Genomic DNA, 25050 nt, shown 5'->3' with positions numbered 1-25050 from the left:
AGCGCAAACGTACATAATACAATTGTATTTTGCAAGTTTGCACCGTTTTTGCGTCAAAAAGCGGCGCAAAGGCGGCGCTAAAAAAAGTATAAATATGGGCCTTAATCCATACGTCCTCATGTAGTTTGTGTTTATAGCACCTCACACATAAACGCTGCAACGGGCTCATCAGATGCCGAGAAGGGGCCAGTCCTTCTAGTACTCTGGCCCATATTTATACTTTTTAGTGCCACGTTTGCACCGCTTTTTGACGCAAAAACGGCACAAACTTACAAAATACAGGCCCATATGTAAACTTTTTTAGCGTCGCATTTGCGCCGCTTTTTGTCGCAAAAGCAGCGCAAACGTACATAATACAATTGTATTTTGCAAGTTTGCACCGTTTTTGCATCAAAAAGCAGCGCAAACGCGGCGCTAAAAAAGTATAAATATGGGCCTCTGTATCATATGAGAAGTGCCATATGCTATTGGTTAGGGTCCTATTCTTCTTATAAGTTATCGTATCTACAGGGAATAAAACTAAATTTCATTCTAATACTGAATGTGGCAAAAAAAGAAGTTCCCACCAGAACTGGTATTACAAGAAATGTTTAACGAGGTTTGCAGTATGATTACACCCGGTTTGCTGAGGATATATTTCATCATGTTAAACCCGGCAGAGTTTGTCCAGAAAAAAAACACAGCACAGAATTTAGGAACTGGCAATTAAAATCAATGTGTTAACACCAACTGCCCTCAATAGATTTAATTAATAGGTGAAAAGCTGTATTCCTATTTATAAATGTTAGAATTACCGATCCCTGCAATATATATATCTTACTTTCCATGTATTGCTGTTATCATGCTGGGCAGCAATTGTAAAAGCAAGTGGACTATCAAGTAATGTATACCTAATGCACATAAGAATATTTGTATGGTGAACTGAAGTGCCTGTGACTCTATTGCAGCTATATGGAAATTAAGCGCTACAGCTCAGGAAGTTATTTATATGGAACTGTCCATTATGGGAGTTGGAGTTTGGTTATTGAAGTCACATGACTGTGTATTTAAAAGCACTGGCTCACTCACACCTGCTCTTACTTACCTGTGAACAAGGCATGCTGTTGCTGAAACGCGTCAGGATTTTTTGTCTTGCTGCTCAGAAATGCTATTAAATGCTTGGATTTTAACATGGACTGGTGCCTGGGCTTTTCGTGTTTGGGAGATATTTTCTGTGGTATGCTTTGACCCAGTAACCCAGGCCGCCCTGTAGGGTCTGTGGCCCCTTACGGTGCAGGAGGTGTTATATATAACATAGAATATAATTTTAGATGGAAAATGTCTGCTTCAGGAGTCCTGCGACTCGCAGAATTAGGACCTTGGAGTACAGTGTGTTATCTACTCTTGCGTATACTATGCCTCACTTTCTAACTCCTACAACCTCAAAGCAGAAGGCTTCGCTGTCTGACTACACTAAGCTGTTGACAGTCAGGTGCCCAAAGGGAGTAACTTTAGACTTAAAAGTAATAGAATTTATGGCACAAGTACAATGTTGTTAAACAACAGTATCTACATTAAAAATGCTATAAACATGTTTGCAATGGCAAGCAACACAACTGTGAAAAGCTTATCAAATGTAATCTTCAGTGAATTGTTATCTTGAGAACATTCTAATTAAACTTCCACATATAACACTCACTGATCATGGACAGAGACACACTGCTGCCCTCATTGTACTAGACCATTGCTTTCAACTCCTTCTCCCACCCCATCCTCTTTTAACGTCTCCATGAGGCCGGCAATAAAGGCCCGCGCTTTGCTAGAACTGCTCCTTCCTAGTAGACCGCGCAACCAGTCTATAAACTTTACTCTCTTCACCTCGGCCACCGTCAACCTCATTTGCGGATAGCCCCAAAGATTATTGCTCAGCCCCACACTCTTCAGCGCCAGTCCTGAACCTCTCACTAACATCATTTGTTCAAACGGAATCAACATAATCTCCTACGTAGACGATGCCCAACTCACTCTTTCCCTTTCTGACAAAACATCAAGCACCAGAACCAAAGTCACCTTCAGCATGTCCCAGTCACCAGACAGCTGAAAACTAACTGTCTAAAACTCAACATAGACAAAATGGAAGTAATACTCTTCAGCAAAGACATATCTCAATGAAACTCCACCTGGTGGCCTACGGAACTTGGACCCACCCAAACACTGCTCTACAACCCAGGCTAAGAACCTCTATATAGTGGTCAACAACCAGCTCGCTATGGTCGGCCAAGTGAATGCAGTCTTAAACTCTTGCTTCCATACCTTCAAAATGCTCAAGAAAGTTTTCAAGAAGCTACCGGTCAACACATGCAGAATAGTCACTCATGCCCTCTTCACCAATAAATTGGACTACAGCAGTGCACTCTGTTGAAATCAATGGCCAACTAATCTGAAGATTTCAGACCATACAAAATTTAGTGACCTGACTGACACTCAAATTATCACCCTGTCCTCACATCACCTCACACCTCAAAGACCTCCATTGATTCCACACCCACAAATGTGCACTCTTAAAACTCCTCACACACCCAAAGCCCTACACAGCCTTGGCCCCACCTACCTCAACAGTCGAATCAACTTCCACACACCTACCAAACAACTCCACTCAGCCATTCGCCTACCACATCCAGCTGGTCCCCTGGATGAATTATAGCGGCCTCAAACTAATTGAAGCAAAAACTAGTGAGCGACTTATGGGTTCAGAGTAAAATTCACAGAAGACAGATATACTTCTACAGGGATTTGGATTCCATCATCCATTGGTGAGATCCCAAAGGATTTTGGTGCCACATGAGATGCTGAACTCAATTGTAAGGCCCAAAATGAGTTGGACAGTAAAAACCAAAATTACTCTTCGTTTATAAGAAATATCACAAAATCATTACTAGTTCATTAAATAATACCAAATTGGACTATGAAATTGCATAGTGAGAAGGCTCCCAGGGAACCAATGAGGGCAGCTGCAGTATGTGAAAAAACATAGCAGAGAGACTGCTCTCAAAGAAACATGGCTGTATCACAGCAGTGTTAATTTCATTGCACCGGTTATCAGTGCATAAATTCAAAGCACCATGGCATCAGTGTGAAGCAGCACACAAAAGGAAAAAGAGGTTTGCTCGCAGTCAAACGTATCTGCAAAAGTGCAATTAGCCATGTAACAGGGGCAATGTCCAAGGCGGTAACTAAACAACCCCATGGAGGGACAAACGTAAAGCATTAACCAACGCAAATAAAGGATTTTTGAAGGACAAGCCCATGAACGAGTGATAGCGATGTGCATACGATGGGCGTGGTTAAAAGCCCAGATACATACCGCCGTATTGGAAAAGCAGCGCTTGTGCGCTGCAAAGCTCAACCTAAATTTTTTTACCAGCTTCTCCATTTTCCTTAGCATGCTACTTTCAGGTTCTCTTTTTAACAGTTCTTCTAGATTTTAAAATGAGTTATAGGTTAAACGATTATAAGATTATCTAGTCAGACAATTGAGTTTGTGGTACCTTCTCACAAATAAATAAAACAAATATATTATTTAAATCACTATGATGAACCTCAGACAAGATGAAATATGTCTCGAATTGATGGATAACTTTAAATGTTGCCTGTTGTACGCTGGCAACTTCATGTTTAAAGATAAACTGCTTACAAGGGGTTACATTTTTGCAAAACTTTGGTTGGAATTACTGAAGCCAGAAAGTGGAGAATGATTTTGACTGCCCACAAATAATACCTGCACATTAATTCACGTGGGAAATCTCACAAAAGATTTGCTCTTGGTGTTTTTGTAGAAAATGTATCCTTTCTAGTAACCTAGAAAATTTATCCAGGATCACAGTTCAAGTGTCATGAAGCATGTTTACAATGTTGCGGAATGAAAACCTGGGGCTTATGCAGAAAGTGACCACTCATTACACTCCAAGAAGGACTCTACTACCAGCCAAAGGACAGACTGCAAAGAAAGGTTCCTGAGAATAAATCATGGAGGCAAAACTGTAGAAACCCCAAATACCAGGCTTTGGAAAGTCCATAAAGTACAGGTAAAATAACTACTCTATGTGTTCCATCTTCACACCAAAATAGTCCCCAGTAGGACTTAGCACCCGAGTGTGCAGCGATATGATGCTCTTTGGCACATAGCCAGGGGTATGAAGTGCAATAAAAATGCAATTCAAATACAAATCCTTTCATGCAATTGCTGGCTGCGAAAGAGATTCCCATTCTCGGGAACAGTTGGATGGTTGGGTTTTAGATTCTTATATTTGCCCTGACCCTCCATATCCTCAGCTCCACCACCACCGACCACTGTTTTTAAAGTACGGACAATTCATGTTGCACACAGGGTCAGGTACTCATGGTTCTCAGAAGTGGCTGAGAAAGGTCATTCTGGTGTCACAGATAAATTCGAAATTAAAAAGGAGGTTAATTACAGAGGAATCGATTACTGAAATGCTCCCACAAATATACGACCTTTTCGCCACAAGAGACAAATCACACATAATTCCTCAGAATGTTACAATGGCTGAAAGGTGTCTTAATTTTCAGCACATTTTATGAAACACAAAGTCATACAGGTGCACGCATGTTCTGTTACTGGTATTTGTACAGCGCCCATCTGTCACTGGGATGGCCACTTAATGCCTGGGAGCTATCTCAAATCTGCACAATTGCCCGCCATGCGCTCTCTGAGTGTGTTGCCACTCAAGCTTGGTTGCCTCCCATCGTTTTAAGTACTTTAGAGTGTTATTACCAATATTAACCATAACTTGGCTTTAACTGCAGTGTTTTCAGTCACTTTCAGCTTTTTAATGGTATCCCACACCTGAGTTGTATGGAAGGATTCTCTTCCCCACTGTGCATGACGTTTGGCCAGGCCCTGTGACCAACCTACCAAGGGTTTCCAATGCCAGCTGAGGTTGGCGGCTGCCCTGTACCCAAACTATCACAGGTTACCCTTATACAGCAGCACCCTCCACAGCAGCAGTTTCTACTTCTCATCCCTGATTTTTCTTCAGGTCAACACAGGCTCTAACTTAAGACAACTAAGTTATCACACAGGTAATGCCAACCATATTAATTTAACAATGTGACAGCGGAGCAATTTCTCATGTTACATAGACTTCAATAATATTTTACCTTCGGGCAGGAAGACTATTGCATCAGTTACAAACATTGTATGTGCTTCGTCGAAAATCCTCATGTTAGAGATCCGATAGATCCCCAGTGTTGCACCAGTCAAACACACTCAGGATTCGGATGGAAAAGCAACACCTTAGGTAAAGACTTAGGCAACCAGCTCTTCTGAGCTGTCCTTGTGGAGGCAGAGGTTACACTACCAAATAGGTCATATACTTCTGTCATTAATGCTCCATGCAGCAAATCTATCCTTCCTGTTGCTGGAATTTTACTGGCTGTTATTAAATAGAGGAACTTTCCATCAGGTTAAATAAATCTTACAAGTCCAGGCTTTGGGCAGTAAAGCTATCCCTACTACAAGCTACAAGCTATCAATATTAACAATATTTCTTCAGTGGTTTAATTCCTAGCTTTCATTTTTTGTGAGGTTGGATTCCAATAGATCCCCACCAACACTTCTCCTGTGGGTGTCCCTCAAGGATCAGTTCTAGACCGCTCCTGTTCTCTACACCGCCATATTGGTGAGATTTTCTCCTCTTTTTGTTTCTCATATCATCTTTCAGGCGACAACACAAAAATATTCTCTTTCTCCAATTTCACTGCCTCTGTCCATTCATGCATCTCTAACAGACACTGCGGGTCAACATTGGATGGCTCTCCAGTCCCTTATGCTCAACTCTTCCAAAATGGAGTTCTTGTATTTCCCCTCCTCCACGCCAACCTATTTCACTTCCCTTTCAACTGCCTAGCATCCCCCTTCTCTGCAAGGGCTATAGGTGCGCAGGAATGAATTACTTAACACCACTGCCATAGCAGCACATTACCAGGACATGAACAAGCAAACAATACAACCATGCCTTGCCTTCAATTCCATTTAGGCACTAATTCATTCCCTGGTACTTAGCAAACTAGACTATTACCAGTGGGTTTCGCTCAGTATCCCTTCACTCCACCAGTCAAGATGCTTAATTCCACAACTAGGACCTTATCAAACTGCCCTAGAAACACAGTATACTCCTGTTGAGCAGTTCTTAATTTACACCGATCTTACTTGTCACAATGCAAGAAGGGATCTGCTCCGATGCATACCTAGCTATAATTGTGCAAGGTAAATGACTAATGTCTAATTTGTCTAAGAAGCATCCTTATGGCGCACAGCAACTGCTTTATTAGGAAGCAGTTCTATCTTCACCACATGGTTTGATGTCTATTCTGAATACCACTTACATCATGATTGTTTGTTGCAGAGAAGATGGTTCCGAGGGACAGCTGCCAGGTGATTATCACAACAAAAAATGCAGGTTTTTATATTGCAGCTTTTGGTGCCTGCCTCAGTTACACACATTTCAATCTGCATGTGTGTGCCCTCACTGACGCACATCTCAGTTAATGGAATACTTATCCTGTTGAGGTCACATTATATGGTAGCAATAATTACCATGACTTTTTAATTTTCCAGAATGTTCAGAAACAGGTGTACAAATGTTGGATCAGAACATTTTAACAGACCCAATTTTGATCAGCCCTGTCGTTTTGTAGGTTGAGCATAGCAGCGCGCAAGCCCTGCTTTTCCAACTTGTTGTTATGTATGTGGGTTTTTAAACACACCCACATCATGCCCATCACTTTCACTCCTTCGTGGGCTTGCCTTTCAAAAATCGTTTGATGACATTGATAAATGCTTTATGTTTGTCCCGCCTTGGCGCAGTTTGGTTACCGACTTGGCCATCGTCCCTGTTAAATGGATAATTGCACTTTTGCCGATGTTTGACTGCAAGCAAACTTATTTTACCTTTTGTGTCTCTCCTTGGCGCTCATGCTCATTGCGGCCATGGCGCTTTGAATCAGCTCGCTTACATCAACTGTTTTACTTTTAATTTTCAATTTATGTGGCAAGAAAAGTCCAGTTAGGACTTTACACCGCTGATAGATCTAACTCGAGCAAACGCGAGACCCACTGCATAGCAAATGCTTGTTCTTGGGCTTGTTGTTGTTCACGATAGCAGAAGTACTTTCTGTTGTAGTTTACTTATTTAAAAAGTGGACTGTCTTTAACTGAAGTGCTGGCCCTTAACTGTTGGTACCAACTCTTCCCGAATGGTTGAACAATAGGAAAGTAATGCCTTATTTACTGAATGAGTGCCAAGGTTGTAAGTCAAAATTTAAAGACGTGTCATTGTTTACATAATCAAGTTGCACCAGATACAGTTAAAGAACAAGGATTGACAAAGCTAATAGGTCTGGCCTTGGCTAGCTGGTTCAATAGTTATTTGTTTTTGTTTTTTTACTGCACGGATATGCTGTAATCAAAACGTAGTGGGGAACTGTGGTATGCTTGCAATAATCAAGTTAAAAAAAATAACCATCACATATCATTCTTATCGGAAAAAGGTGTTTTATAGTAGGCGGGTGCATTTATAAAAGAAATATATTTTGATCACACATGGATATGGTTCTTACTAGTGTAAAATAAGAGTACTATTGGCTACTGTAACCTGAATGTATAGTTTAAACAGACAAGGACGCTTAAGAATTGAAGGAAAACAGTATTGACAAAATAAAGCATTGGCCCACCATCACTGAAATTGCACTTCTTTTTAGGCCAATGTGTATATGTGATCAGGAATCTTGCACTTACTCACTATACAAACAGTCAGTCCTATATTGTGTGCTGTGGTGTTAGTGGTGGGTGGAAGCAAAATATGAATCACCTGAACAGACCAATGGAGGGAGAGGCCTAACCAACCCCCACCCCTGTACATAATGTATTTGTTTTTTATGTTTTAATACATGAGCCTGATGATACTGCTAGCCCACTCTCCCAGACAGACCTAAAAATATGAAATGATAGTGCTAACTTAGCTGCCTAGATATGGTGTATCACTTATTTGGCATAATATCAAAGAAAAAAATATTTGAGAAACTAAATATTGCAAAAAACTATTGAGCACATAAATATCAACTTTACATACATATTATGTAAAGTACAAATATTTTGACTACAAAAATACAGTGTATCAAAATATTGCCAATACATAGGTGAGTATATAGAATTTAAAATATTTTATAAAAAATACAACTACAATACAAAGAAAAAAGAACAATTATAGCTGTAATTAAACAAAAATAAAAAATACATAAATAAAAAATAACACAGCTACTATAAGAAAAATAACTTTAAAAATCATGTTGTACTATTCCCACGCCAACCTAAGCAACAGTGTGGAAATGGACAGCATTGGAAATTGGAGGGTCAGACTTACTATTCCGGCGTAAACCTAAACAACATTGGGAAACATGAGAGTCTATAGCGTCTATAGAGAGGACAGATTTACTATTCCCACTCCAACCTGAGCAACAATTGGGGAAGTATTTGTCTTTTGGAGGGGTCAGATTTACTATTCCCACTCCAAACTATGCAACAGGAAAGGGTTGGAAATTGGATGGGTCAGAATTACTCTTCCCACTCCAAACTGAGCAACAGCAGAAGAAGTGTTGGACCTTGCAGGGTTCGAATTTACTATTTCCAATTCTAACTTTAAAAAAAATCAACTAACAAAATGTATTTTAACATATATATTAACAAACATAACATATTTTTATTACACATAATAATTCATGTACATATCTAGAAACATACTTTAAAAAGTATGATTAAAACCCTCCAAGCTATCAAGATAATACATCCCACCAGGCCTCCCGACCCAGATGGGCTCACAATAGCCTTCTATAACAACATACACACTTCTCATGGAACGCCCTACTAAATTGTTGAATTCCTTCAAAGAGGAGCCAAGCATCATGCCCACCACAAGGGGGTGATGGATACAGCGACGTTCAGGAAAAAACTCAAAACATGGGTCTGTGCTGAAACAACTTGTGCCGTTTCATCTGTGTGGCCATTGCTGTTTCTCCCCAGGACACTCCCAGGACTAGTTATGAACGCTATAAGTTGCCTTCAGCATCATCATCATTCATCATCATCAGCATCATGCACAGTGGGAATTCAGTGGGACAGAATACGAGTATACTTTGGACAACCTGCATAAAGGCTTTAGAGGCATCTTACTTTGTGAGGCAGAATATAAGTTAATTACGAGATGGTATCTAACAAACTGAAACAAATGAAACCAGGGACCCAAGATGTTTGCTTGGGATGTGGCACCAAGAGGGGAATTTATTTACATGTATGGTAGGACTGTGAGAAAATCGAGCCCTTTGGGGAAGAGACTCTCGGGGTCATTATGACTTCCACAGACAGAAAAGCCCGTCTGCCGAAGTCCCGACGGGCAGGTTGCCGCCAGTGAAGCCGCCTTCCTGCGGGCCCCATTAAGAGTTTCCTGCTGGGTCAGCCTACAGCATTGTCTCCGGCTCATAAGAGAGCCGGCGGCGAGGCTGTAGTGCGTATGGTGCACCAGCATCTGTTGCGATGTTCACTGTCTGCTTTGCAGACAGTGAACATTGCGGCAGGGCTAGCCAAGGGGACCCCTTCACTGCCCATGCCAAGTGCATGGGCAGTGCTGGGGCCCCCTTGGGGCCCCCTGCACCCCGTCTCTGCCAGTCTTCACATGGCAGGTGATACCACCATGTAATCGCTGGCTGAGAATGGGCTCATAATCCCAAGGCATCCCTATGCTGCCCCCAGTGCAGCCGCGAACTCGCGCTGTCAGGAGGGCAGCGCATTTACGTGAAAAACTGAGCTGCTTTGAAGCAGCCACTCCGTGTTTCCCTGTGCAGGCAGCAATCCGCCTGCACTTTTAAGAGGGATTACAGATCCCCTTGCAGGCCGGTAAGGGGAGTGGCTGCACTCGCCTGCAAAGGGATATATAGAGGGGTCCATAAGACCCCCCTTTATCTGCCATCAGGGGCACACTGACAGTAAAAACACTAATTAAGGAAGCTGTAGATGAAGCTGCAATATGTCCTCTGCAAAGACTACCTTGATTTTTTGATTCTGGGTGAAAACCCTGCGTCTGACTGCGCATGTCACCTGCTCTGTTTCTCACCTTTGCATGTAATCCTTCTACTGTGCTGAGAGTAACAGAAAAGCAGTTTTATGTTTTTCAGGTTCAGCCAAGAAAATGCTCTCTTTAATAAGAATCTTAAAATGCATAAGGCTGCAGCAATCCAACATCTTTTCGGCTGTACTCTGATTTATTGTTTCCTAAAGAGGGTCCTCTCTACCTCACCTGTTCCCTGTGGGGGCTTCAACAAGCTGAATCTCCTACACACTTCCTATCACTGGCACTAGTTTCATAAAGAGATATTTCATATTCATGTTCTGGGGCTCAAGTTATCTTTCTAGCCTTAGTGGGCTGTGCTTTTTATGCTATAACTTGTGTTTGTACTTTAAACAAAGGTGTCCTCTACTTTTTAGTGCTTTAGAAACACAACAGAAAAAATAAAGACACCGTACTGAGTAGATTGGCATGGGCAGGATGAAAAGCTGAGTGGGCCTAGCCAGAATTCCAGCTTCCAGGTCATGAAAGACATCTGGGGCCATGCTTATCCAACTGTTGTTATCGGCGGTCCTTTAAACGTTATTTACAAAGCGCACAAAACTTTCTGTCAATACTGAGCCAAGCAGGGTGCTCATGAGAAGCACTGGCAAAGCCGGTAGGCCGGGACTTATTTGGTCAAAACGTACATACAGGTATTCACAAATTCTGTTTACATGTGCTGCATGGCAGAAATGTCGCTTATCACTTTAAAGCCGGCCTCATTTATTTTGCCAGCACTGGAAATTAGCAAAAGGGGATTGCTTTCTGTATAGATTGTAGCATGTCGGAAGTGAATGTAAAAAAAATGTGATGTTTGAGCGATCTTTTCAGATGTAAATTAGTCTCTACTGCCAGTGGCACAACTAAACTTCGGTGTGGGGGGGGGGAGGCTACAATGTACTGCGGGGGGGGGGGGGGCATATTTGATCACCCTACCACCCTCCGTTTTCAAGCACCTTACCCTTGCGACTTACTTCCATGCTATCATCAGTGTTTTCGGTGGTAAAAATTAGCTTCATGGATATTAACATGTTCTGCAGTCAGGGAAACAGTAGGGCATGTATAATGTGTTTAAATGTTACTGCTTTTTAAAAATAGGTCACACACTCATTTCCACCCTCTCACTCACTCTGGATCTCTTATTCTCAATCCCAGCTATACTCAGTGTAACTCACTTTCATTGTTTCTCACGCACTCCTGCCTCGTGTGACAAGATGAGAGAGGGGCGGGTGAGTGAGTGGAGCCCCCGGGCACTATATGGCTGAAGCCTAAAGTGAAACACACAAACGTTGATGGGAGGAATGCTTGCTATAAGCCTAGCAATGTTCAGAGTAGCATCCCACCCATGTTCCTCAGCTAGGTCTAGCTGGTACCAGTGGCAGAACGAGCATTTAACCCATGTCAGGGCATACCTTTGGCCACTTAGGGTGTTATATGAAATCTATACTTGACTGAAGAGCTCCAATCAGGCCGAATCCAATCTTGCTTTCCTTGTGTTCCGGTTCAGGGAGGACCTGGCCCGGAGGTTTGGGCTGGACTGTTCCCATTGGAGCAGGGCCAATACTCAATTACATACGGCTCGGTTCAAACTGGGGTGGCAAAGTGAGGAAAAGAGGGTTGAAATGTAATTGCCAGGTGTCATACTTCTGGCAATCATTCCTTCCATCATCTTTTTTGTGTTCGATGAAACCTAAAGTACACCTGGCTACATTTACAGGAAATGCTGCAGCAACTCACAAATGGGTGGCCCAAAGGCATGTGAGGCCTCTGAGGTCAGAACTGGGACTTCTCCGGGCCTGGAAAATCTGACTGATGGATGGTGCACATGCCTCTCTGCGCCTGCCATCAGAGACCAACTGCACATACCTCTCTGGGCCAGCCATCAGAGACAAACTGCACATACCTCTCTGCGCCAGCCATCAGATACAAACTGCACATGCCTCTCTGCGCCTGCCATCAGAGACCAACTGCACATACCTCTCTGGGCCAGCCATCAGAGACAAACTGCACATACCTCTCTGCGCCAGCCATCAGATACAAACTGCACATGCCTCTCTGCGCCTGCCATCAGAGACAAACTGCACATATCTCTCTGCGCCAACCATCAGAGACAAGCTGCATATACCTCTCTGCGCCATCCATCAGAGACAAACTGCACATACCTCTCTGCGCCTGCCATCAGAGACAAGCTGCACATACCTCTCTGCGCCTGCCAGAGACAAACTGCACATACCTCTCTGCACCAGCCATCAGAGACAAACTGCACATACCTCTCTGCGCCATCCATCAGAGACAAGCTGCACATACCTCTCTGCGCCATCCATCAGAGACAAGCTGCACATACCTCTCTGCGCCTGCCATCAGAGACAAACTGCACATACCTCTCTGCGCCTGCCATCAGAGACAAGCTGCACATACCTCTCTGCGCCTGCCATCAGAGACAAACTGCACATACCTCTCTGCGCCTGCCATCAGAGACAAACTGCACATACCTCTCTGCGCCATCCATCAGAGACAAGCTGCACATACCTCTCTGCGCCTGTCATCAGAGACAAACTGCACATACCTCTCTGCGCCTGCCATCAGAGACAAACTGCACATACCTCTCTGCGCCAACCATCAGAGACAAACTGCACATACCTCTCTGGGCCTGCCATCAGAGACAAACTGCAGATACCTCTCTGCGCCTGCCATCAGAGACAAGCTGGACATACCTCTCTGCGCCATCCATCAGAGACAAGCTGCACATACCTCTCTGCGCCTGCCATCAGAGACAAACTGCACATACCTCTCTGCACCAGCCATCAGAGACAAACTGCACATACCTCTCTGCGCCATCCATCAGAGACAAGCTGCACATACCTCTCTGCGCCATCCATCAGAGACAAGCTGCACATACCTCTCTGCGCCTGCCATCAGAGACAAACTGCACATACCTCTCTGCGCCTGCCATCAGACACAAACTGCACATACCTCTCTGCGCCAACCATCAGAGACAAACTGCACATACCTCTCTGGGCCTGCCATCAGAGACAAGCTGCACATACCTCTCTGCGCCATCCATCAGAGACAGCTGCACATACCTCTCTGGGCCTGCCATCAGAGACAAGCTGCACATACCTCTCTGCGCCTGCCAGAGACAAACTGCACATACCTCTCTGCACCAGCCATCAGAGACAAACTGCACATACCTCTCTGCGCCATCCATCAGAGACAAGCTGCACATACCTCTCTGCGCCATCCATCAGAGACAAGCTGCACATACCTCTCTGCGCCTGCCATCAGAGACAAACTGCACATACCTCTCTGCGCCTGCCATCAGAGACAAACTGCACATACCTCTCTGCGCCTGCCATCAGATACAAACTGCACATGCCTCTCTGCGCCTGCCATCAGAGACAAACTGCACATATCTCTCTGCGCCAACCATCAGAGACAAGCTGCACATACCTCTCTGCGCCATCCATCAGAGACAAACTGCACATACCTCTCTGCGCCTGCCATAAGAGACAAGCTGCAGATACCTCTCTGGGCCAGCCATCAGAGACAAACTGCAGATACCTCTCTGCGCCATCCATCAGAGACAAGCTGCACATACCTCTCTGCGCCTGCCATCAGACACAAACTGCACATACCTCTCTGGGCCTGCCATCAGAGACAAGCTGCACATACCTCTCTGGGCCTGCCATCAGAGACAAACTGCAGATACCTCTCTGCGCCAGCCATCAGAGACAAGCTGCACATACCTCTCTGCGCCTGCCATAAGAGACAAGCTGCAGATACCTCTCTGCGCCTGCCATCAGAGACAAACTGCACATACCTCTCTGCGCCTGCCATCAGAGACAAACTGCACATACCTCTCTGTGCCTGCCATCAGAGACAAGTTGACCATGGCTGCTTGACCCTCACTCACAGTGAAGGTTGGCACGTTCTAATTACACAAATAGTCAATCATTATTGGTCCAATAAAAAAGGGCAGAAAACAAAGCAGGAGGAGCCTCCTCACCCTAAAGAGCAAGCCACCACTGAATGCATTATTAGATCTGCCTGTAAAATTCCTAACAAGCCTCTCAGTTTCTAACACTCCCCATGTTGTTACCCCTCTGTCTTTCCATATCGTCTAGTCTCATTTTCCACCTTCAACCAGCAAGATGGTGAATGAAGTAACAATGCGCTTAGTAATTACCAACTGCCCAATGGTTACAGTAACGCGGAAATATTGCAACACTGCGCTGGGAAACCCGTAATGAGCCACAAGTCAGGAGCTAATGCTGGCTGCTGACATCGCTGATACCAGTGGGTCACGTGTTTTCCAGTAGGGTCAGCTGCTCATCCTTCCAAGGACAGTAAACTGAATGCTATTAAATTAGATTGTATAACACATGGTTTGTTGCAGATAGAAGTGGTCAAAGAGTGAAGCACTATATGAAAACCAACCAAAGTTTTAACTGAATACTCCCCATCTCTCTCTCTCTCTTTTTGCCTTCCTTTCTTTATTAAATCAAACAGCTACTTATAGTCACCGTTCCCTTGTGGTTTCGTGTCTTCTTCCACCTTTACACTGCAATCCATGCCTGCATGGGTCACTGCGCCCTGTGCCACCCCGGTGGGAGTGCCTGTTCACATTATGTCACTTCTGCACCAGAAGAAAAGCACGCAAACATACATGTGCGGACTCTAGGGACCAGCCGTGTATGCCCTAAATACAGGAGACTGTTGGTGCTTTAAACTAGGTTCAATTGACCAGGGAATGATCGATCTGCTAATAACAAGCAGGGCTGGTAAAACCGCAAGTTAACAACATCTGCCAGATTCACCACTACTGCGGGAGTGGACGAAACGATATCACTGCGTGCTGAACACTACAGAAAACCAGTAACGTATGGGGAGTAACTTAAGATTTATCATTTAAAAAAGGACGTAAACCTGCTAAGGGCCACCGGCAGAGATCCGGTCATTCCATGAAGTTCATAGGTTGTTATCTGAGCAGAGCTGACTGGACTTATCATCCTCTTGAGGTTGATAAAGGAAAAATCATTGTGCTGGGCAATAATACACCTCCGATTTAAGCACCATGTCCCACATTACTTTGTACTGTTCTGTGTACAAATGGCCAAAACTGTTATTGCTAAGTCAATGAAAACAAATGCATCTACTTGGCACGGTTCGAATGCTGTATTTTGTTAACATCAAGCTGTCCACAAGGAATAGTCGTGACTGGAAATGTCAGGACAGTTTTCCTTTGAGGTTGGCAAGTGAGAATTAAAACGCTAGAGTAATAATGGACATGAAACCATTATACAAATTAAAGTTCAGTGAGTGTCCACAAAATACTATGAAGTGCCAAACTGACCTATTTTGAATGCGTCACGCTCTTTCTGCAAGATGGTGCATCAACGAACGGCCATGTTCTGCTAGTATCGAAACCAGCGTGGCAGTGAAATGCAGAGCGAGACCGCAGGGCCAGGTAGACTTAAAAATAAAATCGGGGAGGGCGTCTTACTGAAATAAAAGCAGCCAGTCATTGGGAAACTGTTCCCCCAAGCCCCGGTGCCACTGCACCAGCTGCACCACTGAGAACCACGCCCCTGCCCCTGTCACACTGCCCAGTCTTAAAGCAATCACTGCAAACCAAACTGCTTATGTGTCCTGCTTTCCAGTTCCTCTCCAGTACTGGGCTCTGAAGCCCTGCCCTGTGAATTAGAGAAAGCTCCTGTGCAGAAGTACTACACCACAACACACCACCTCGAAGCCTTCAAATGGGAGGCACTTTAATGTATTATTCTTTATTAGTATCTAAAGATAATACGCCTTTGCCAGCCTCTCTCACTGCACAACCTTTTTTTTTGTTTTAATGATTTGCAGCTGGTCTCCTGGAGATGTGTGCGCCCCCCAGCATGGAAAGTGAGCCCCCGCCAGGGGGTGGGGGCGTTACGCCCATGCCTACCGCACTCTCGTGGAAGCACTTCCCAGATGGCGTAATGATACACCAAATAGCTGATAGCATATGTACTGAAAATAAGTATTTTTTCACTCATTACATTTTACTTTGCGCTCATTTGGAAGTAGCAACCTCGTCCTCTCCCTAGCCCTTCGTTGTCATTGTCGCCTCACAACTACAACCCCAGGGCCTTTGCTTCTCCCCAGCGCCACCCCACCCCCGTTATGACACAAGACAGAAGCAGATACACCTCAGTATTACTAGCAGCACACCAGCAAGTCAGGAACCGTAACAACAACAAGTGCAGCATGCGGTACACCTGGGGCCCAGCACACATCAACATCCACCTGCAGCCGAGGTTTGGTCGGATGCAACATCAGACGCACCAAGGAGTCTCACTATTTGATAGGTACATAGCACGCCATCACCCGGGAAATGGTGGCCTGCTGCTTTGGGAAACAGGGTGAGAGGGAATTAGAGTTTAATGATGCACACCAAAGAGGTGGAGGGACAGGTTTACTCCATATGGCCACAATCACTTTGATTGTGATTCTGCCATCACTCAGAGTCTTTTTGACACTGTTGGGTGGATTAGCTGGCACGGAATTCCTCCTTATGGATGAGGTGGACTCACATACTTGGTCGTGTCATGCTTCATCATTGACCACCTCTACCCACCCTGGTAGGACAGTGGCACCAGGGCGGTCTCAACCTCTTGGCAAACTGAACCAGAGGAAATTCTTAGATAAGGCTTGTTGGATAAGAATGGGAAACAGAGCAATTAAAAATACCTAGCGGGCTACTAGTAAATTGTACTTTTAATAATGGTGTGGTTAAAAACATGTTGACTGTAACCATGAGAGTAATGACTCGGCATGTCCTTTAGGAAGCCAACATGTTTAGAGTAAAAACATCAGTTTTTTACCAGTTTATGGAATTTCGTGCAACGTTTTTCATGCTTTAGTCATAAACACAGAAAAGGAACGACCTCGGCTCCCACGAGGGGAAGGGAAAAGGACAGCAGTAAATGACTGGAAACGGCAGAGACGGGTGTGCTTGGGGAGGTGTAAGTGAGAAGGAAGCTGCCAGAAGAGAGTAGCCATACAGCAGATTGCGGGAGAAAAGAAGTGACGGAGAGAGAGTGTAACTTCCAGGGCAATGGTGAAAAAGAGGAGAAATTGGTGCAATAAGGATATTTGGCTGAATAAGAAAGCCGTGGGGAAAACTGGGGAGCCTTTCAGTTAGAGACATGACGGGGAGAAGGTGCAGCTTCAGGAGAGATGACATGTGTGACCGTAAATCATGTCACCAATGACATCTGCAGCCGCTAAGGTCAGAGATGACGTGGGTGGCGTGGGGTGACATGAGTGCCAGCACAGGCCTGGGATGGGATTCGGCGTTGCCACAATAACGGATTAACACACATTGACCATCACCTAGGGTGACCATATTTTGAGGAGCAAAAACCAGGACAGGTCAGACATAAAAGAAGGACTATAGACATTGCTCTCACTTTTATATCTGGCCTGTCCCGTTTTTAGGGTCGAGCCTACGTTGCATGCGCTCGCGCATGCGTATCGCATCGAGACGCTTTAGTTACTAGAAAAGGGCTCGGAGCCCTGTCGACGTCACTTCAGTGTGTTTCATTGGTTCGTGGGCTTGCCTAGTAAAATCTGCTTGCTTTCATTAGTGGAAGGCATGCACACGTCATGCCTTTTCCGGTGATTAGCCCTCCTCGAGCGCAGCGACCAAGTACAGAAAACATGCGAGGCTCGCTGTTTTCTGTTGGATCGTGGACTACTTTTTCTCTATTTTCCTAGCGCAATTTGCTTGGCAGAAGTCGCGCGCTCTACACAGTTAATTTCACTTTTTCGGTTACGTACATAAAAGCACTTTTGCCGATAGATTAAAAGTCGGGTTAGGAGTTTACAACGCGATAAACTCTAACATGAGCAAACGCGAGACCTGTTGCATTGCAAATGCTTGTTTGCATAGCTTTGTGAATATAATATATATATATACACACACACATATATAAACACACACACATTTACAAGACTACATATATAAAATAAGCTATGGCTTGACCTCCCCCCACCCACCTCTCTCTGCTCCCCTCTCAGTTTCTCAGCTGAGAGCAGACAATGGACTATGTTGCCTTACCGTAACAGATAAAATACTTTAATTATTTCATACTTTGTAGGCCTCTTTAACTTATGATTCCCTAGATGATCGGACCTTTGTCCCAAAAACCGGGACATTTATTTAAAATTAAGAGAAGCGTTGGGAAACTGGGACAGTCCTCTAAAAACAGGGACTGTCCGGTGAAATCCGGGACCTCTGGTCACCCTACCACCACCACTCACTCTCTCTGGGAGCCCCGTGCGAATCCGGTCCCATTTATTTACAGCCCCCTTGGGTAGAGGCCGGGTGGTCCTCTACATCGGTGCTTTAATCAGATATATGGAAGTGCAGATACTCCCTGGATACAGCCGCTTTAAAGCCCTGCTCTACACCAGCAGAAGGGAGTCAGGCAGTACCAGAGCGGAGAGAGTAGGGGCAATCTGCTGAAAAAGCAGTGAGAGAAAGATGGGGTGTTTCAGGAAGAAAGGTGACTGGGAGAGGAAGAGCTCAGCACTGAAGAAGGAGAGGAGAGAGTCAGCAGGGAGAGAAAGAAGGCGAAGATGCGAGAGCAGAGGCGAGGAGAGCTGTGCAAACTGAGATGAAAGGACAGATGTGAGAAGACTAAAGCAGATGTGTATGAAGGGTCCGTGCTCAGCCAGGGTGCGGAAGACCTCGACCCTAAACTGATACTCAGACACGGCAGCCCAACTTGACGGCACGTTCAAGACATATGCATGCAGCTTGTGAGACAGTGGGATATCATCGGGAATCATGCAAGAATTTTAAGTGCGGGAGTCAAATTAACCTTTCATCCTCTGCAGCGCCGCCAATACACCTAAAAAGGCATTTTCATGTCACTTCTTCCAGCAATTTTGTGCCACTTCGGGGTGGAGTCCCGATGCCTTCTCTCACCATATCAAAAACTAGCTCTCAATACAGTGCCGCATTTCCCAATATTATATTGCCAGCTCCAGCCATAACTGCGTGTGGGCTCGTACTCTCCAAGACCACCCGGACTGAATGTCACAGATCCATGCCTCTGCCAGGGTCATTTTTTATTTTTGGTGAGAACCGGGTTCACGTGTGTGGGGTCACTTTTGTTTTGGTGCCTGAATCTATTTTCTGTAAACCAAGGGTGCGGGCGGGGGGTGCTGGCGCGGGGTGCTGGAGGGGGGTGCTGGCGCGGGGTGCGGAGCATGTCACCAGCAAGGCTCCTGCCCGCAGACCCCTGCAGACCTTAAAAGTATCTGTGGCCATCCCATGATGCCTTCAGTGAGAAGCACAGAGGTTAATGGGCTGGTGTGTTCGTTTTTCTGGGAGTGCATAAATTAAGAGCCTGATTTAGAGTTTGGTAGATGGGATACTCTGTCACAAAGGTGACAGATAAGATCCCATCCACTTTATTAGGATTCCATATGGGATTTAGATTTCAGTGAATGGAACATCTGTCACCATTGTGTGGTAGAGTAACCTGGCTGCCAAGTTCTAAGGCAGGCCGTAAGTCTGGATACCTGTGTGTTGATGAATAGCACTATACTAAATACCTTGAATAGAGGCAAGTGGAGCTCAGAAGCCGTATCCTGATGGGCTGTGTTTGCTCAGTACAGTCCACCTGTTTTTTGTGTTTGAGTTATCTAAAGTTCAAACCTTTCTCTCAGAATGACTCTGAAGTAGTACATGAGTTGTAGGCAGCTTTTCATGGAAACACAGGAAGATATTTGCAGCTCTGTTTTCGGAACTGTACTGTCTTGCAGCTCCTGCACCAACTTTGAAATTCTCCTACCTAATCCAGGAGCTGAAAACAGGGAACATTTGGAAACATCTGTAAATAAAAACGGGCAGTGCCCGAACCCTCCTCCTAACCAAGAGGCTGCTACAATTAAATGTGCGAACACGGAACACTGAGGCAGCGTAACCCTGGAGCCATTTCGAGCCTCCTTGATCCTATTACAGCCACTCCCTGCCCCTTCAGCTCACTGGCAGCTTTCTGCTTTCTCCCTTTGTGACGCTTTTTCGTTTTTCTCTTCCTCCGTCTTTCCCATGTGTCTTTTGCTCGCAGTAAATGCTCGAGGCAGTAAAATAAATGCCGGCCTTCAAAAATAAGTGCCAGCGCCCCGCACCGAAAGCACAGGCTCAAATTAAGCACTGGAACATACCCATTTGCGATCCGCACTAAACAGCAACATGATGCTGCCCCAGATGAGGCGACGAACGCAGTTCGTGAATTTAGCGCAGTCGCGGTTTTAAAAAGCACAGCTCGGGACAAGAAACGTTAGCTTGAAAGTTTCTTTTCACGCTCAGTTCAGATGCGGCCCGCCTGACCTGCGACTGATTGCGACACCCCCCTACTCTGTCGGTCTGCGAGAGTTACGGGTCTGGAGAAATCCGTTGCGATTCCCAGGATCCCAGTCACAGGTCATTCCCCAGCAGAGAGGAACGTGAGTTTATGTTTGGTCTATAGGTTGGCTCGACAGGGCGGAGCTCTTAGAACAGCTCTATAATGCACAGGAAATAAACGCGTCAAGTTATCAATCACTGGGGACCAGTGGTGTAATGCAAAATGATGGGCCCCGCAGAATGTGACGAGGAGACCCCGAGTCTCCCATATGTTATAGATATTCATTGACCTTGGGCTCAATGGGGACCCACTGATGGGTTGGGGTTCCTAGGGAGGATTGGAGGCCCACGTGCATCTTGTGGCTGGGGCTCCAGCCACAAAAGTAATTAAATACCCAGGGCAGCCAAAGGAAAAGAGAAACTCGTTCTGGAAATGCCTGGCAGCAAGACTGAAAGACTTTACGATTTTCAGTCAGATTGTAGAATAAATATGCAAAAAGCTACAACGAAATGATCGAAAAGTATTATCTGAAATATTTTTAGTGCATAAAAAAGGATGCTTTTTAGCAAAACAAGTACCTTTAGTAAAATGCGCACCAGAAGCAGTGGGCGCAGAGGCGCGTAATAGCTCTTCCAGTGCTATAATAACAAGTACAAGATTCAGGGGAACCACACTGGTGAAGTGAAGGATCAAAAGCTGTAAACTGGAACCGAGGGAATCCCTCCATAAAAAAGAAAGGTGAAGTAAAGCTCTTATCAATAATTTCGACATTAATGTTTTCTACATTATGTCTTAGATCATTTCATATCTGATTCAGATATGCATACATAGATCGGACAATTCTTTAGAAACATACATAAAAAGAAAATCAGAAAAAGCCTTCTAGGCGCATCTAGCGAGACAGCCTTCCTCTCTACAGTGGCACCATGCTTGCCCTACTCAAGTCTCCAGGTGGGTCTTTCTCTTTAAACTATCACTAAGGTTTAGGGTCTTTTTAAAGCTGCGTTTACCCCCCTCCTCCCTTCTCTCCCCCCCATACAGATTGGTCCAGCTGGAAGGCGGCTACAGCATCTACCAGACTCTCTGCGAAGGGAGGGAGGACTTCCTACTGTAAAACAATGCTCCATATCTCACCCCCCACAATGAAACACATGGACAGACCTACCACCGATATCCAGGTCCGCTTTATAGTGAATGAAATGGGTGTGAATTGTCCCCAAGGTGTGTTCGCCGACTCGGTTCCCATAGTCATTGCCATCCGCAAAGTAAAACGAGGAGGATATGTATCCCGTGGCGTGGACTCGGGACTCGATAGCTCCGCTTGAGTAGAAGAGAAAATCGAACACATAGTCGTAGTTTCCCAAGGTGGCGATAGTCCTAATTACCAGGACTGTACTTGGAAGACCTCCGTAGTATAAGGAGTAGAGGTTGGAATAATGTCGTCTCAATGGTAAGCCAATGTTATGTTCAAAGATGCAGATAGAGTTTCGGTTTGTGGCCGGCTTAGCATCGTCAATAAAATAGTGTGAGTCTACATAGGTGGCCAAGTAGGGGCAGTCAACGCCCTTGACGAGCTGAAAGGCAAACCTCCCAATACCGAAGCTACTGTCTATGTATCTGGTCATCATCCCCCCTGGTGCATTGGAGCCATACACTGCGATGGCCTCCTGGACACTGAGTTCATAGACAATTCTTTCCCCATTAAATTTGATGTCAAAGAGACGCATCCCCGAGTTGACATTGAGACCGAAGGCAAAGCTCCAAGACTGGAAGAGCACTTGGTTGTTTTTGACACTGTAACGCGGTCCACTGGGTTCGAACTGGAAGGGCACGGTAGCCATAGTACCGGACCTGGTTTTAAGGGACCCCATTTCATCCCCACTGGGTAGTTTTGCAATTTTGACAGTTTTCACCTGTCCAGTTTTGTACTTCTTCTCCAGCTCTTCCATGCTGTCATAGTACCGACCATTGTAGAACACCTTGTCTATGGTCCAATCAGAGGAGTTCAGGCTTTTGTGATTCACCAGTAACTCCAGGCCCATGGGGTGGATGAAAAAACCGCTGCCAGGGGTGTGCCGGCAAACAATCGACCATGTGCTGCGGTCTCCAGACTCAAGGCCTCTGGGCGCTGTGGTCATCATTGCCAAATCCTTCTCGCTGGAGGCCCCCAAGACCTCCTTCAAAAACAGCGGAAACTTGGGGAACTCCTTCTGTCTGACATATGCGTACATCAGCATGTACTCCTTGCTGTACACCGGTCTTCGATGATAGGGGAGGCCTCCTTTGTATTTCTCCAGGGTGACATCTCTGTGGTAGGTTGGGTTAGGGAGCGGGCCCACAACCAATTCCGTTATGTTGGGCGTCACCTGGCCCCCCAAAAAAACCACAGCCAAAGCCTCTCTCGCTGGTGCCTTCCCTCCATCATCCAAGAACTTCAGGGTCTGGTCCTTTTTTGGAAGCTGGCGTTCAATGGAGTAAATGCAGTTCTCTGCGGGGTCTGCTTGGGTACAGTCCAGGAGGTCAGGCCCCAGGCTCCTCTGGAGGTATTCCATGACTTGGGAGAGCTCAGCGACGCTGAGATCCGAGAAGACCAGGCTCTTGTCATCATGCTTGGCCAAGAGGTCGTTCTTTGGTGCAGGGCCACACGTGCTGGACTTGGACCCAGACAGCAGGACACACACCAGCGCCAACACGGTGGCCAAAGCGAGGGCTAGCAATATGAGGACGATTTTCAGATTCATTCTCGGCCTCCTCCGGCAGCTAGCGGTGCTAAGGACTCCTCCTCCTCCCGGACTGCCTCGCAGAGCGGCTCTGCTAACCGAGCACGCCTATTTAAGCGGCAGGAGCATTGCAGGAAATGTGGAAAGTTGGGGGAGGGCTGATATTTTGTGGGACATGAAAAAGCAGTGTTTGTTTTTCTTTCCTCACTGAGCCAAACCAGACCACAGGGGGTTGAGTTCACATTGTAATATCGTAATGTTTAATGTGAAATATTAGATTGTGTATGCTGAGAAGGTAACTGTGTAGAAGTTTTAAAACACCTAAAAAAGGAGAGGATAAAAAAAGCACAGCATTACTTTGCTTTTTCAACGATTGCAACAGGCATTCAAGCTAGTTTACTTAGTCCTGAAAATTGCCCACTGCCCCTTATTTGAGACGGCCCATCGGTAACAGCCTCAGCCAGATTTCAATGACGTTATAGGAATTTTGGGTCGCATTGAAATTTGGGCTCAAAAAGTTGATTCACCCACCCACATATTCATTCATCTTTATTTCATCATTACTTACCTTTTTGTTTTCTTTTTCAATTCCCCTTTTCTTGGTTTTGCATTGTTCTCTGTCCTCATCCCGCCACCTCAGAGATCTAAGTTATCCAACAGCGAAGTATGGAAAAAAGGTAGTGGGCTAGTTAGAAACCACTATTCAGCGTTCCCTAGTTTTACGGTTTTCCGCCCAGGTCCCCAAACCAGGGGCTGGGCTGAGCTTTCATTCATTCACTCATTCATCCATCCATTAATTCAAATATCCTCATGTTATCCTGTGTCAGGTTTGAGTAGCCTAACCAGTCCTGTTCTTGATTTTGTGTTTTGTACGTGTAGTTTTGGTGTTTCAGTTGTATGGCATGACTAAAGTACCAATCATTAGCATTGCCAATTATTTTGGCTTTTCTACGTTGAAAAGATGTCAACAAGCTTGAGTAATACATAAAAGAGGTAACACATAGGGAGCGGTAACCAGTGGGAGGTACAGGATGCAAGAGAGGGAAAACAGTGCAAGTAAAGGAGGGAGTGTGCAAGAGAACGTGTTAGGTGCAAGATGGGAGGGCAGGGGGCTGGTTGAGAGGCCAGGTTGCAAAGGGGAGTGTGGAGTACAAGGCGGAAGGCTAAGTGTAAGGCTAAAGACAAGGTACAAGGGAGAGGGCAAGTCACAAAGGCAAGGGCAGTGTGCAAGGGAATGTGGCATGAACAAGGGTGGGTGGCAGGGTGAAAGCTTGCCTTACACGATCGCAGACTAGCTATAGCGCAGACAGCATCGATACATTCTTATCCCAATTGCAAATACATAATAACCAGGGTGTGAGCAGGGGCAGCTCCCCCATGAGGGCGGAGGAGTGTAGGCCCCCCCCCAGCTGCAACAGCTGCAAATCCTTTCACAAGGAAAGGATAATAAACTATGTTTATTATCCTTTCCTTGTGAAAGGGGCGGGGCATTGGGGGTGACGAGCCAAGGGGAGTGCACTGTGCACACCCCTCAGAGCGCATGTGTGTTTGACTGGCTGTCTCGGGCTGGCCATACGCACAGGGCTCTCTCCAGCCCAGCAACCTGCTGGAGAGAACCTGCACAGGCTCCCAGTCTGCATGGGAGCGCCCTGGCGGGGTGCTCCCAGCCAATCCTGATGCTGCTCTGAGCAGCGTCAGGATTGGCCGCAGGGCAGGCTGGGAGCTTGTGCCTTCCTACAGCCAGCAGAGGAGCAGGGTGTGGGGCGG

General features: G+C 45.6%; 1 protein-coding gene across 3 annotated transcripts in view; it reads right to left on the bottom strand.

Moving 5' to 3' along the window:
* The window catches only part of LOC138299470 (amine oxidase [copper-containing] 3-like), a 386966-nt gene that overhangs the window by 54248 nt on the left and 307668 nt on the right, over nt 1–25050 (bottom strand). The window contains exon 1 of one of the 3 annotated variants that reach the window (XM_069237735.1): nt 21729–23421. The exons of the other annotated variants lie outside the window; for them this stretch is intronic. Coding sequence (XP_069093836.1) covers nt 21729–23304 — 1576 coding nt within the window. The 5' untranslated portion in view covers nt 23305–23421. Of the gene's footprint in view, nt 1–21728; nt 23422–25050 lie in introns of those variants that run through there. 3 annotated transcript variants of the gene reach the window in all.

This window comes from Pleurodeles waltl, chromosome 6, assembly GCF_031143425.1.
Source record: "Pleurodeles waltl isolate 20211129_DDA chromosome 6, aPleWal1.hap1.20221129, whole genome shotgun sequence".
In the NCBI taxonomy this organism is placed as follows: domain Eukaryota; kingdom Metazoa; phylum Chordata; class Amphibia; order Caudata; family Salamandridae; genus Pleurodeles; species Pleurodeles waltl.
This window is presented reverse-complemented; position numbering and strand designations above follow the sequence as displayed.